A 13,785-nucleotide genomic window follows, 5' to 3' on the forward strand; every position below is an offset into this window, starting at 1 on the left:
GTCCTACCATGGTGGGGTGGAGAAATTAAAGCATTGCTGATGGTGTAGCCTTCAGGTGCTTCATAATGACTCTCTTCCTGGAGGCTGGCAGTCCCTACCTCCCCAGCCAGGGCAGGGCCTTGTCCACACCTGATCTCTGAATGGAGCCATTCAGGGCCTTGCCTTGTTGCTTGCCTTGAGCTGACCAGCTGTTGCAGTCTCTCCATGGTGACATGCCAAGCGAGACATAATCTTGGCAAAGGGCTGCTCTCGGCCGAAGCAGGGTGCTGGGCCTTGTGCTTGGTATGTGCTTTCCTAGCATGTCCCTCCAGAGGCTGAACTGCCAGTGCTTGCCCAGAAAATGCCCCCTGCTCCTAAGCTGTCGGGTGTAGCTGAAGCGCGCTTCCAAAGCCTGAACGGGCCAATAGCCAGCCTGTGCCCCCTGGATCACAGCCTGCAGTGCCTCTTGAAAACAGCTGCCCAGACTTGCAACCCTAGAGTCTTGACATCTCTGCCTTTCTTGGCTGCAGCCAGAGAATTCTGTTGTAGCAGCCCCAGCTTCCTGCCAGGACCTCGCTGGGGTAGGCATGTCACAAGCCTAAGAATGGTCCATCCAGCCCAATCTCCTGTTCTCTGCCAAGGGCCAGGAGCAGAGGCTTCAGAGGGCATGAATAGAACAAGGCAGTTCCAGAGTGATCCATCCCCTGTCCAGTCCTGGCTGCTGGCAATGAGCTTTTGGGACCTCTAGAGCATGAAGTTTTGTCCTGGACCATCTTGGCTAAGTCATCAACGGCCCTATCCTCTGAACTTAACTAGTTCTTTTTGAACCCAGTTATAATTTTGGCCTTCCCAGCATCCCCTGGCAGTGAGGTCCCCAGGCTGGCCAGCTGTGTGGTGAAGGAAGTACTTATGCTTGTCTTACACCTGCTGCCTGGTCTCTTCTTAGTGTCTCCACCCCATTCATGATTTTATAGATTCATATCCCCCCTCAGTCACCTTGGTTCTAAGCTGAACAGGCCAAGTCTCTTCAATCTCTGCACCTGTGAGCTGTTCCATACCACATACAGTTTTTGTTGCTCTTCTATGCACCTTTTTCCACTTCTAATTTTTGTTTTGAGATGGGGCACAGAACTGCACCAAGTATTTGAGGTGTGGCCATACCATGGATTTATAACTTGGTGGTGTATTTTCTGTCTTACTGTCTCTGCCGTTCCTAACGCTCGTTAGCTTTTTGAGAGCTGCTGCCCTCAGAGGACTATCCACACTGCCTACCTGACCTTTCATGAGCAGTGACAACACGTGAGGCTACATTTTTGTGGGCAGCATGGGGACTGTTTCTTTTTCCCTTTGCATTTATCAACATTGAATTTCACTTGCCTTGGTGTTACAAAGGGACATCATTACACTAGGTAACTCTTAGCAGCAGCAGCTTTGGACTTCCCTAGCTCAAGTAACTCTGTATTGCTTGCAGACTTTGCCACCTCAGTCTTTATGCCTTTTACCAGTCAGCTGGGAATAGGGCAGTCCCTGTACAGATCCCCAGCAGTCACCACTGTTTATTTCCTTGATTCCTAGGTGGGGGTTAAAAGATAGGAAACAGTTACCGATCCACTCAGCACAAAAAGGCAATCCTACAATCGACCTATACAAGGACATTGCAGCTGGTACAAACCAACAATGAGCCAGGAGTGACCCATAGGCTATATGGCTCCCTATGCACCCAGATAATGTCAGGGTGGGGCTGGCCTGGGGACTGGCTTGAAAGATATAACTAGGAGATGATGGAGGCTGGCACCAGAGCAGGGGGTGACAGCTCCCTGAGTGTGGGGGGTGGGCACACAACAGGCCAGGAACAGCAGACAAGCAGCTAGTGGTTGAGGTGATAGAGAAGTGGAGCTGGGGTGAGGGGTAGACAAAGCACCATAGCTCAGATCTATTACCCATGTATGATAGAAGGGAAACTGAGTCACAGGAGGCAAAGGGCTCTTGGAGGATGGGACTTATAAGCTATTTCTCTGAAAAACCCCATCTGCTGCTCCCCACAACCCATTCTCCTTACGCACCAGCACTTGCTTTCACTGCCTGCAACATCTGTTTACTCCCTTAGAAGGGGAAGTAGCAGCTGTTCCTGTGTTTGAAACTTCTGAGTAACCCAGTATGGCTCTGGACCTTCCCACTAACACGGGCGCCTTCTCCAGGAGGGAGAACACAAGCTGGGGTTAGCAAAGCCCTCCTGCTCTAACCACTAGACACCACTCCCTTCCCACAAGTGGGGCTAGAACCAAGGAGTCCTGGTGCCCACTGGACCATAACCCAGCTGTCCTATTATTTTCCTTTTCAAATCTAGGCCAGGTGAGCTGATTCAAATGGCAATGCCAGGCTGCCACCCAGTGGCCAATCTGGCTATGACGGAGGAAGAGCCTCTTCAGCAAGGTCACCCTGCGTGGCATCAGCCTTGGGCTCCCAGGCTGCGCATGACCCACTTAGGAGCCGATGTCAGCAGGAAGCGAGGCTGAGGACACCAGCCAGAGCGTGTGGAGCAGGGACGGGGGCTGGGGATGTGCACAGATGGCAGCGCGGGGCCTAGCTTCAGACCTCTCGGCTGATTGGGAAAGTCCAATACCAGTCATGTGATGCTGCAGTGGGGCGACCTAGCTGGGGCACTGGCATCCTGGGGACTTGGGTTCTGGGAGCAGCTAGAGGCTGCAGATGAGATGCCAGTGGGCTGGACCCTGGCCCTGATGCAGCCAGAGATAGGCCCTGCCACAGCTGAGATCAGGGCCCTGTCGTGCCAGGCACTGCCCAGAAACACGGCCAGAGACAGGCCCTGCCCTAGCTGAGATCAGGGCCCCATTGTGCGAGGCACTGCCCAGAAACAGGCCCTGCCCTAGCTGAGATCAGGGCCCCGTTGTGCCAGGCACTGCCCAGAAACACAGCCAGAGACAGGCCCTGCCCTAACTGAGATCAGGGCCCTGTTGAGCCGGACCTCGCCCAGACACAGCGAGAGACAGTCCTGCCCCAGCTGAGATCAGGGCCCTGTTGTGCCAGGTGCTGCCCAGACACAGTGAGAGCCAATCCCTGGCCCAGCTGAGATCAGGGCCCTGTTGTGCCGGGTGCTGCCCAGCCGAAGCCAATCGCTGGCCCTAGATGTCACAATCTCCATAGGAAGGGATGATTATGGTGCCCATTGTACTGACAGGCAAACTATGGCCCCAAGAGATGCAGTGACTCTCCTAAGGTCACAAAAACAGGCTGGCAGAACTGAGTAATGAACCGAGATGTCCAAATCCATGGTCTTAACACTAGCCCAATCCTAGCACCACACTCGAGGCACCAGGGCCAGCCAGCTGCCACGGGAGAGCCCCGCCCCGGAGCACAGTGCCCCCTTGAGCTGTGCTGGGACATCAGGGGCAGTCCTGACTGCCAGGGCAGAGCCCCCCACCCTGCTCCCTGTAGCATAGAGGTTGGGGGGCAGACCTGACTCCAGCTGGGGATTTATGGCAGCCTGCTGAGAGGGACCTAATTGCAAAGAGTCAGGGCGTGGATCTAACCAGGGGGCGGCGGCAGCGGACGGTGCCTCTGCCACCCTCTCATCCCGGCTCCGGATAAAGGGCTCAGAGAAAATCCCAGCCGCTTACGCAATGGGATTAGGCACTAAGGCAGGGAAACCCTTGTAGCTGCTGGATGTGGCTGTGAGGAACATCTGGCCAGGTTGCCCTGGATTGAGCCACTTATGGGGGTTGGGGGAAGGGGAAATGATTCTTTAATAACCCCTTATTGTCCCCAGGATCTGGCTTCCACAGACCCCTTTAGCTTCAGGATGTGGAGTGTAGGCAGAATTCCAGTACCAGGGATGGAACCCAGGAGTCCTGGCTCCCAGCTCCCCTACCCTTCCCCTCCTCGCTCTAACCACCCGACCCCCCCCACTCCCTGCATAGAACCCAGGAGTCCCCACTCCTCCTCCCCTTCTCAGACCCTGCTACTATTATTAAGCCTCCCCATGCATGGTGGGGGGCTGTAGTCCTTATGGCCGAGGAAGCCGGCTGGAAGACTACAGCTCCCATAGTGCACTGCTGCCAGCGCCTGTTGCATCACGGGACCATGCTGCCCGCTCGCCATGCTGGGTGCACAGCCTCATGGGAGATGTAGTCCGATGGTACTGCAACCGTTTCTGATTCCCATAGAGCTTTGCTCCCAGACCAGATGGGTGGGCGTTGCATCTTGGGTGTTGTAGTCCAATTACCCAGTTAGGCCAATAGAAAGGCTGGTCCAAGGGAAACTAATAACTACAGGTCCCAGAGTGCACTGGGGCAGGGCAAGAGTCAATCCACCTTACTGCTCATTGCGGCGCATGTGCTGGGGACTGGTGGGGTCTAGTGAGTCTCAGGGGCTGGGAGCCCGGACTCCTGGGTTCTGCCCCTGGGTCGGAAGGGGGTGTGGGGTCTGGTGGGTTAGAGCAGGGTGCGCTGGGAGCCAGGACTCCTGGGTCCCCTCCCTGCCCCCGGGAGGGGTGTGGGGTCTGGTGGGTTAGAGCAGGGTGGGGTGGGAGCCAGGACTCCTGGGTTCTCTCCCTGCCCCCGGGAGGGGTGTCGGGTCTGGTGGGTTAGAGCAGGGTGGGCTGGGAGCCAGGACTCCTGGGTTCTCTCCCTGCCCCCGGGAGGGGAGTGGGGTCTGGTGGGTTAGAGCAGGGTGGGCTGGGAGCCAGGACTCCTGGGTTCTCTCCCTGCCCCCGGGAGGGGAGTGGGGTCTGGTGGGTATAGAGCAGGGTGGGCTGGGAGCCAGGACTCCTGGGTTCTCTCCTGCCCCCGGGAGGGGAGTGGGGTCTGGTGGGTTAGAGCAGGTGGGCTGGGAGCCAGGACTCCTGGGTTCTCTCCCTGCCCCCAGGAGGGGTGTGAGGTCTAGGGAGTTAGAGCAGAGTGGCTGAGAGCCAGGACTCCTGGGTTCTCTCCCTGCCCCCAGGAGGGGTGTGAGGTCTAGGGAGTTAGAGCAGAGTGGGCTGAGAGCCAGGACTCCTGGGTTCTATCCCTGTCATTCTCCCCAGGCAGGATCCGGGTGGTGCCAGACAGGCCCCCACCGCACCCCCACACTGATCCTGGCACCAGTGCAGTCATGGACCCTCTTCACCACTTGGCAACTGCTTCGCGTTGGCCTATTTTCCCCTACTTTCATCATACCTACAAGCAAGCCGGCCTGTGAGTGCCCCGCCCTGGGTCTGTACTTAACGGGTAGGGGCTCTGCCAGCTGGGGAGGAGGGTTCGGGTGCAGCGATGCTCCAGGGTGAGGGGGGAGGGGATGGCGGGGATACTGCCTGGGGGCAGGAAGACTGGATACGATGGTCCATGGAGGCAGAGCAGGGCTGCGGGAAGGGAGTTGAATATCGGGTAGATGGGCTGAGTGACAGGAACCGGGAAGATGAGCCCCTCAGGCTGAGGCGGAGGCAAGGATACTAACAGGTAGTAGAGGGGCCCATGGGCTGAGTGCGTGTGGATGAGATACTGGGTAGATGGGTTGCATGGGGTGGAGCGGGGAGGAGTAGGATACGGGAATAGATGGGCTGAGCAGGGCAGATACCGGAATAGATGGGCATGGGGTGAGCGGGAGGGGTGGATAGCAGGATAGATGGGCTGAGCAGGGCAGGATACCGGGTAGGTGGGCCCTGGGGCGAGGGGGCAGGATACCAAGGGAATGGGCGCTGGGTGGCGGGGAGGGTGGGATGGGATAGATGGGCCTGAGCAGGGCAGGAATACCGGGGTAGATGGGCCATGGGTTGAGCAGGGAGGGATGGGATAGTGGGGTAGATGCAGAGCGGCGGCAGGATACAGGAATAGAGTGGGGCCCTGGGCTGAGCGGGGCAGATACAGGGTAGATGGGCCCCTGGGGCTGAGTGGGGCAGGATACCTGGTGTAATGGGCAATGGGGTGGAGCGGGAGGGGATGGATATGTGGGTAGATAGGCAGAGCGGGCAAGGTACAGGATAGAATGGAGCCCCTGGGGCTGAGTGGGGTGATGGGTGAAACAGGTAAGCGGGAGGGGCAGGAATAACTGGGGTAGATGACGCATGGGGTGAGCGGGAGGGGGTGGGATAGCGGATAGATGGGCTGACCGGGCAAAGGATACCAAGGGTAGATGGACGCATGGGTGAGCGGGGGAGGGGGTGGGATCCGAGATAGAATGGCTGACGGGGCAGGATACAGGGTAAAGGAGCCCCTGGGGCTGAGTGGGGTAGAAAAGAGGTAGATTGGGGCCCATGGACGGGAGATTAGGGTAGATGGGGCCTGGGGCTGAGTGGTGGTGGGAGATACTGGGGTAATGGGCGCAGGGGGGGGGGGGGGGGGGGGGGGGGATTAGAGGAGATGGCTAGTGGATGGCAGGATACAGAGGAAAAAAAAATTGGGGGCCCCCCTGGGGGGGCCCCCCCTTTTGATTGCGGGGGTGGGTGAGATACAGGGGTAGATGGGTCCCTGGGGCGAGCGAGGCAGGATACCGGGAGATGGCGGAGGGCAGGATACCGGGGTATATGGGGTCCCTGGGCTGAGCAGGATGGTGGGTGAGATACTGGGGTAGACTGGGGGCCACACTGGGCTGAGCGGGGCAGGATACTGGGTAGATGGGGCCCCTGGGGCTTGAGTGGGGCCAGGATACCGGGGTAGATGGGCGCATGCGGGGGAGGGGTAGCGGGATAGATGGCGACGGCGTACTGGGGTAGAATGGGGCCCTGGGGCTGAGCGAGGCAGGATACCAGGGTAGAATGGCGCATGGGTTAGGGGAGGGGTGGGATAGCAGGAGAATGGGCCCTGGGGCTGAGCAAGGCAGGAATATCGGGGTAGATGGGCCCTGGGACTGAGCGAGGCAATACCAGGGTAGATGGGCCCCTGGGGGCTGAGCGAGGCGACCAGGTAGATGGCGCCATGGGCCGAGTGGGGTGGTGGGTGAGGTACTGGGTAGATGGGCCCTTTGGCTGAGCGAGGCAGATACGGGTTGACCTGGGGCCGACGAGGCAGCCGGGGTACGTGGGGCCTGGAAGCTGAGCGAGGCATGGAGTACCGGGGTAATGGGGTCCCTGGGGCTGAGCAGGATGTGGTGAGATACTGGGGTAGATGGGGCCCGGGGCTGAGCGGGGGGCAGGATCTGGGGTAGATGGGCGCATGGGCCGAGTGGGGTGGTGGCTGAAGTACTGGGGTAGATGGAACCCCTAAGGCGTGAGCAGCAGGATACAGGGTAGATGGGCCCCTAGGGCTGAGCGAGGCAGGATACCGGGGTAGATGGGCCCCTAGGGCTGAGCGAGGCAGGATACCGGGGTAGATGGGCCCCTAGGGCTGAGCGAGGCAGGATACCGGGGTAGATGGACGCGTGGGACTGAATCGAGGTCTTGGTGACAGCCCTGCAATGTTTGGGCTGGTGGATTCCTCCCTCTGCCATGAACTTGCTTTTGCTCCTGGGACTGCAGGGGTGGCTGTGGGGGGAGGGGTTGGATTGTCCTGGGTTGGGGACATCGGGGGGGGGGGGCACCTCCACATGCCCCCAGCTGATCTCTTCCCCCCTCCCCTACAGGTCGGAGTACAACGCTTTCTGGAGATGTGTACAAGCTGGAGCTACCTACCTCTTTGTGCAGCTCTGCAAGGTGACGGGTGCGTCTGTCACCGACCTCAGGGCTGGGGGCCAGAACTCCTGGGTTCTCTCCCCAGCTCTGGGAGGGGAGTGGGGTCTAGGGGTTAGCGTGGGGTGGGAGAGGTTGGAGCCAGAAGTCCTGGGTTTTCTCCCTGGCTATAGGACGGGAGTCCAGTGGTTAGAGCAAGGTGGGCTGGGAGCCAGTACTCTTGGGTTCTATCCCCAGCTCTGGGAGGGGAGTGGGGACTAGTGGTTAGAGCAGGGGAGGCTTTGGAGCCAGGACTTCTGGGTTCTGTCCCTGATTCTGTGAGGGGAGTGGGGTCCATTGCTTAGAGCCGGGGGGAGGGGGGGGCTGGGAACCAGGACTCCTGGGTTCTATCCCCAGCTCTGGGAAGGGAGTGGGGGCCGGTGGTTAGAGCAGGCGGAGTGTTTGGAGCCAGAACTCCTGGGTTCTCTCCCTGGCTCTGAGAGGGGAGTGGTCAGGAAGCAGAATGAGAGATTACATGGGCCTATTGACCTGGTCTGGGAGGCGCTGGGCCCGTTGCTGTGACGTTGTCGTGTCTCTCGTCGCTTTTCATTCCAGATGCTGTTCTTGGCCACTTTCTTTCCCACCTGGGAGGGTGGAGCCGGGGCTTATGATTTTGTGGGGGTAAGTTCAACTTGGGGATGGGGTGGGGGGGAGAGCCCAGGGCTGGGCTAGCAGGGGGTTGTGGGTGGGGAGTGAGGGGCACCGTTTAACCCCGCGTATTCCCCAGGAGTTCATGAAGGCCACGGTGGATCTGGCTGACCTGGTGGGGCTGCACCTGGTGATGTCGAGGAACGCGGGGAAGGGCGAGTACAAGATCATGGTGGCAGCCATGGGATGGGCCACGGCCGAGCTCGTCATGTCCAGGTGGGACCCGCCCGCCTGCCCGCTGAGCCAGGCCAGGGCTTGGATGGGAGACCTCCCCTGGCGGCCAAGCCTGGCCCCAGTGCGGAGCTAGGGGGTGCCATGCTGCAAGGGGTACGGGTGGGGCCCAAGTTCCCTCTAAGCTGCGTGGCCGCGCAGCAGCCTATGAAGTGCCACGCAGACAGTGGCGGGGAGAGATGCCCCTTCCCCAGCCCCGGATCTGCCTCGGCGCCCTCCCCCAGCCCCGCTCCGGACTGGAGCTGCTGCGGTGGGGAGAGGTGCCTCTCCCCTGCCAGCCCAGGTGCTGCTGTGGGGAGTTCTCTCTCCCCAGCGTAGCCTGGGGCAGCCTGCAGCCCAACCCCCCCCAGCCCCACCCCAGAGCCCACAGCCCCAGCTGGAGCCCTCATCCCCAGCCCCACCCCAGAGCCTGCAGCCCCAGCTGGATCCCTCACCCCCCTGCACCCCAACCCTCTGCCCCAGCTGTGAGCCCCACATCCCCAGCCGGAGCCCTCACCTCCACACCCCAGCTCTGAGCCCCTCATCCCCAGCCCCACCCCAGAGCCCACATCCCCAGCCAGAGCCCACCCCCCAGCCCTGCACCCCTCATCCCTGACCCCACCTCACAGCCCACACCCCCAGCCGGAATCCTCATCCCCACATCCCCCTGCACCACAACCCTTTACCCCAGTCCTGCACCCTCACCCCCAGCCCCACCCCAGAGTCCTCACACCGAGCTGGAGACCTCACCCTTACACCCCAGCCCTGCACCCCTCATCCCTGACCCCATCCCAGAGCCTGCACCTCCAACCAGAGCCTTACCTCCTCTGAACCCCAACCCACTGCCCCAGCTCTGAGCCTCTCATCCCTGATCCCACCCCAGAGCTCGCACCCCCAGCCGGAGCCCTCACTCCCCCCCCCGACCCTTTGCCTCAGCCCTGAGCCCCCTCCCACACTCCAAACACCTCGGCCCCACCCCTGCTCCATGAATTTTGTGACATGCCCCAATATGGAGGTGATATGTCACAGGGTTGTGTCACACGTCGCCTCCATATTGGGGCACATAACAAATTTCATTCCCCACATGAGTGGGAAAATTTAAACAGAACATAGGTGAGGACTGTCCCCGCAGTCAGGGCTGGCCCCAGTTCCCTAGCGCAGCACTAGGGGGCGCTGTGCCACAGTGAACAGTCACCGACTCAGGGCCCTATGACGGGTCATTGGGACAAAGGATTCTCCTTCGCGTCCCGTCCTGATGTTCAGTGCGGCTGTTCCCCAGCAGCCCCAGAGCTGGCTGCATCTCAGTGCTGGACGAGCACTCCCTGCCTGTCCCAGCTGCAGTGTTTGGGCTGAGCAACCTCTGACCCTCCCTGTGTCTCTGTCAGGTGCATTCCTCTCTGGGTGGGAGCCCGTGGCATTGAGTTTGACTGGAAATATATCCAGATGAGCATCGACTCCAACATCAATCTGGTGAGAGCCCCTCTCCTGCTGCCTGGACCTTCTCCTGCGAGTTTCCCTGGAACAGTGCCCCAGCCACAAGGAATGGGACATGCCGGTGCTGTGAGCTTCCCTGGGACAGTGCCCCACCCCCAAGGAAGGGGATGCTCTGGGGCTGTGAGCTTCCCTGAGACAGTGCCCTAGCCCTAAGGAGGTGGACGTGCAGGTGCTGTGAGCTTCCCCGGGACAGTAGCCCCGCCCCAAGGAAGGAGGTGCTCTGGCGCTGCGAGCATCCCTGGGGCAGTGTCCTAGCTCAAAGAAGGGGATGCTCTGGCGCTGCGAGCTTCCCCGGGGCAGTGTCATAGCCCCAAGGAAGGGGACATTTTGGCGCTGCGAGGTTCCCTAGGACCGTGCCCCAGACGACATTGGGTGGGCAGTGGACAGATTGATGCTGTGATCTTCCCCCGAGCAGTGCTACAGTTGTGGGGGAGGGGGAACCCTGGTGCTGCGATCTTCCCCAGGACAGTGCCCTCCTCTCTGTCATACATTCCTGCCCTGGGTTCCCTGCTCAGGTTCACTACATTGCCATGGCTGCCCTGGTGTGGATGTTCACCCGCTACGACCTGCCCAAGCGCTACCGCCTGCCCCTCACCCTGCTGCTGGGCCTCAGCGTCTACAAGGCCTTCTTCATGGAGTGAGCACTGGGGCGGAGCCTCTTGGGGCGGGGCACAGGGCAGTTGGGGACGTGGCTGGTGGTGGGGGTCTGGGGAGGGTGGCTGGGCCAGTCAGATTGGGAGGTGAGAGTTGCAGCTGGAGGGAGGACAGAGACCTAGGTGGGGTGCAGGGGTTGGCAAACAGGCTAAGGTTCCCACTGGACCTGGCTGGGGCCAGGGGGAGGCTCTAGGGGCCGGAGCTGGGGGGGATTATCTGGGCCGGGGGCCTGGCTGGGGTGGTGGGGCTTGTCTTGGGACAGGTCCCTTCAGAGATGTTTGGGGCCCCTGAAATCATATGTGCTGGCATTGCCCTCCCTTCCTTTGCCCTAGGACAATCGCAAACCCCCCACATCTGCCCCCCACCCTTGTTCAGGGCCAACAGTTTCATTTCGTGCAGACGACTGTGAACTGCTCTGTCAAAAATCTTCCTCAACCTTGACGGTCTCCACTGCGGCCCGGCATCCCGCAGCACCAGGCGCTGTACGTTCACAGAGCGCTCCCCCCCCCCCCCCCCGGACACCTGCAGTCAGAACCAGAAAACAGCAAGGATCAGCCCAGGCTGGGCCTCATTGGGTGGGGACATTGCGGTGCTGTGAGCTTCCCCAGGGCAGTGCCCTAGCCTTGGAGTTCCTGCTAACTCATGTCTCCGCCCGTCCGTCTCTCTCCTCTCCAGATCCTTCGTTCACGTCTTTCTGCTGGGCAGCTGGACAGCGCTGCTGGTCAAAGCTGTCATCACCGGCTTCCTGGCGCTTAGCTCCCTGGGTCTCTTCGTTACCTTGGTCCACGGAAACTAATCGCCCCCACCCACACCCCGTCAGGGATACTCTCAGCTCTGCTACCTAGGGACCTTGGGGATGGCTAAACACCCGGTTTTGTTGCCTGCTGCAGGCACCGGATCCGATCCATGTTGGATCCACCAGGACAAGGGTCAGAATAAACCACAGCTGTCGGGTTTTTTTTATTTTCAACATTTTTTGTGTGTGGTATTCGGGGTATGGAGGTGTCTTTGTGTCGCTACTGCCCCCTGCTGGAGGGGACGATCTCTGCTTGTGTGTGTGTCCCCATCCCTCCCTGCTGGATGGGATGAGCCCTGGTGTGTGTGCATGCGTGTGCGTCCCTCCCTCCCTCCCTGCTTTACGGGATGAACCCTGCTGTGTGTGTCCCCGCTGGAGGGAACGAGCCCTGCCCTGTGTGTGTGAATGTGTGTGCCGGGCACCCTCTATCTCTTAGGGTGGGAATCGACCCAGGTCTGCTCAGCTCAGCAGAGGGGGCCGGATCCAGTGCAGGATGGTGCACACCAAAACACGGGTGATTACAGGGCAGGGTCGGGGGCAGTGGCTGGAGACAGCTCTTGGTGGGCACCGTCCCAGCGCCGACAGGTCTGTGAGGCTGGGGGAGCCTCCCCCAGGGGACAGGGAGCCCAGCATGGCAGGGGATGATCCCACTCCCCTCCTGGGCGGAATAGACTGGCAATAGGCTCGGGTGGATTGATTTAAATCACCAATTTTAATCAGGATTCAAATCGGCGAGCGAAGGAACCCGGCACTGTAATCAGCCTCGTAAACCTGGCTTCCCAGCTGCGCTTTCTAGTGATTTTTTTTCTAAGGAAACCCTGAGCCTCCTTTGCCGGTAACCATGAAAACCCAGTCATTGCAATGGGACTCCGAGCCCATCCAGGCCAGGACCCAGTAACCCCAGCCCAGCCCTGACGGAGGGTTTGTCCAACCAGGTCCTAAGAACCTCCAGTGACGGGGATCCCACGGCCTCCCTTGGCCACCGATTCCAGAGCTGAACTCCCCTGGGTGTTAGAGAGTTTTTCCTAATATCCAACCTCCATCTCCCTGGCTTCAGGTAAAGCCCATTCCTGCTTGTTCTGCTTTGATCTCCCTCCTCCTTAGAAGGGCGCAAAACATGTTTGCAGCCTGTTCTCAGATCCCCACTCAGTCGTCTCTCAAGACTAAACAAGTCCAGGTTTTTATCCTTCCCTCCCAGCTCAGGTTTTCTGAACCTCTGCTCATTTTTGCCCCTCTCCTCTAGACTCTCTCGAGTTTATCCCCATCGTTATCAAAGGTTGCCCCCCACACACACACCCGCTCTGCACCTGAGACCTCATAAGTTACAACTAAATCCAGGCTTGGTGGTAAATTTGGTGCTGCTTTTTGCTAAAGTCAAAAGAAGGATCCGGCGAATGAGGACCGTGTTGTTCGCTATTTTCTAACAATCCAAAAAAACCAAAAAAATTAAGCCCCTGGATGAATGGCTGCTAAGCTATAGAATTGCGGAAATGGCTCGAAACATTTATTTAAGCAATTTTGTCGCCTAACGGCTGTTTGTTCAGAATTTTTTGGCGCTTTAGAAAACAGCAAGTTCCTTATTTGCACGATCATTTTTTCTGCTCGTGATTGGGGTCAAGCTGCTGTTGAATGGAAATGGGAACACAATTAAAAATGCACAAAATCCAAACATTTAAGAACGGGTCTTATAATTAAATAAAATGACCTTAAATGTGTCGGCAACGTGAACTTACTTTGTTGTCTTTATGATCATTTTGTTTAACTAATAAAAACCATTTTAAAAGGCAGGTTTTGTGCCTTCTTTAAACAAATTCCCTCTTTTAAAAGCAAACCATATTTTGATCAGAAGAATAACTTTATCAGAATATAGCTTGTGTTTAAAATGGGATTAATTTAAAAACGCACAAACCCAGCCTTTTAAAATGATTTTTATTGGTTCAGTAGAATGACCTTGACGTAAGACAACTGAAAAAGATGGTTTGTTTTTAAAAAACAGGAATGTGTTTAAAAAGGCACAAACGGGCCTTTTAAAATGGTTTTTATTACTTATATAAAATGACTTTCACTATGCTGGAGCCATTAGAAGGCCAAGTACGTTTATCAAAACAGAGTTTGCATTTAAAACTAATTGATCAGACAAAGGAAAGGTTACCTGGGGTTAGGGGGTTGAAGTAAATGGTTTCGGTCACCAAATCCTTCAAGATTTTTGCCCTAGCAGATTTTGTGCTTAGTTTTTTGTTCATACATTGGAAGAGGAAAAGAAGCGTTTCTGCTCGCTCAGCTCAGTGGGTGTCCTGACTTTGCTTTGCCGAAGCTGGATACAGCTGGAAGGAAAGAACCTTTTCTCTCTACAGCTGCTGTTGAAAGT

General features: G+C 58.1%; 2 protein-coding genes across 3 annotated transcripts in view; both read left to right on the top strand.

Annotated features, from left to right (window-relative positions):
• LOC116833677 (B-cell receptor CD22) overlaps positions 1 to 13,785 on the top strand; it is a 231,375-nt gene that overhangs the window by 147,695 nt on the left and 69,895 nt on the right. The window lies entirely within an intron of this gene.
• TMEM147 (transmembrane protein 147) lies at positions 4,291 to 11,591 on the top strand. 2 transcript variants are annotated; one of them, XM_075071160.1, is made up of 8 exons: positions 4,291 to 4,355; positions 5,021 to 5,171; positions 7,531 to 7,600; positions 8,171 to 8,236; positions 8,343 to 8,479; positions 9,859 to 9,943; positions 10,483 to 10,604; positions 11,297 to 11,591. In XM_075071160.1, exons 1-8 carry the CDS (start codon positions 4,331 to 4,333, stop codon positions 11,415 to 11,417), a joined length of 777 nt encoding a protein of 258 aa, XP_074927261.1. In that variant the 5' UTR covers positions 4,291 to 4,330; the 3' UTR covers positions 11,418 to 11,591. The 2 variants fall into 2 exon arrangements, with proteins under 2 accessions (XP_074927261.1, XP_032651250.1); XM_032795359.2 differs by lacking the exon at positions 5,021 to 5,171 and having other exon boundaries at positions 4,300 to 4,355.

Source organism: Chelonoidis abingdonii, chromosome 11 (genome assembly GCF_003597395.2).
Source record: "Chelonoidis abingdonii isolate Lonesome George chromosome 11, CheloAbing_2.0, whole genome shotgun sequence".
Classification (NCBI taxonomy): domain Eukaryota; kingdom Metazoa; phylum Chordata; order Testudines; family Testudinidae; genus Chelonoidis; species Chelonoidis abingdonii.

Bases quoted from the DNA above. Each gene is read 5' to 3' on its own strand.
- TMEM147 (XM_075071160.1), top strand. From the start codon at position 4,331: ATGTGCTGGGGACTGGTGGGGTCTA. The intron at 4,356-5,020 runs GTGAGTCTCAGG...CATTCTCCCCAG, and splicing joins CTGGGGACTGGTGGGGTCTA to GCAGGATCCGGGTGGTGCCA. The intron at 8,237-8,342 runs GTAAGTTCAACT...CGTATTCCCCAG, and splicing joins GGGCTTATGATTTTGTGGGG to GAGTTCATGAAGGCCACGGT.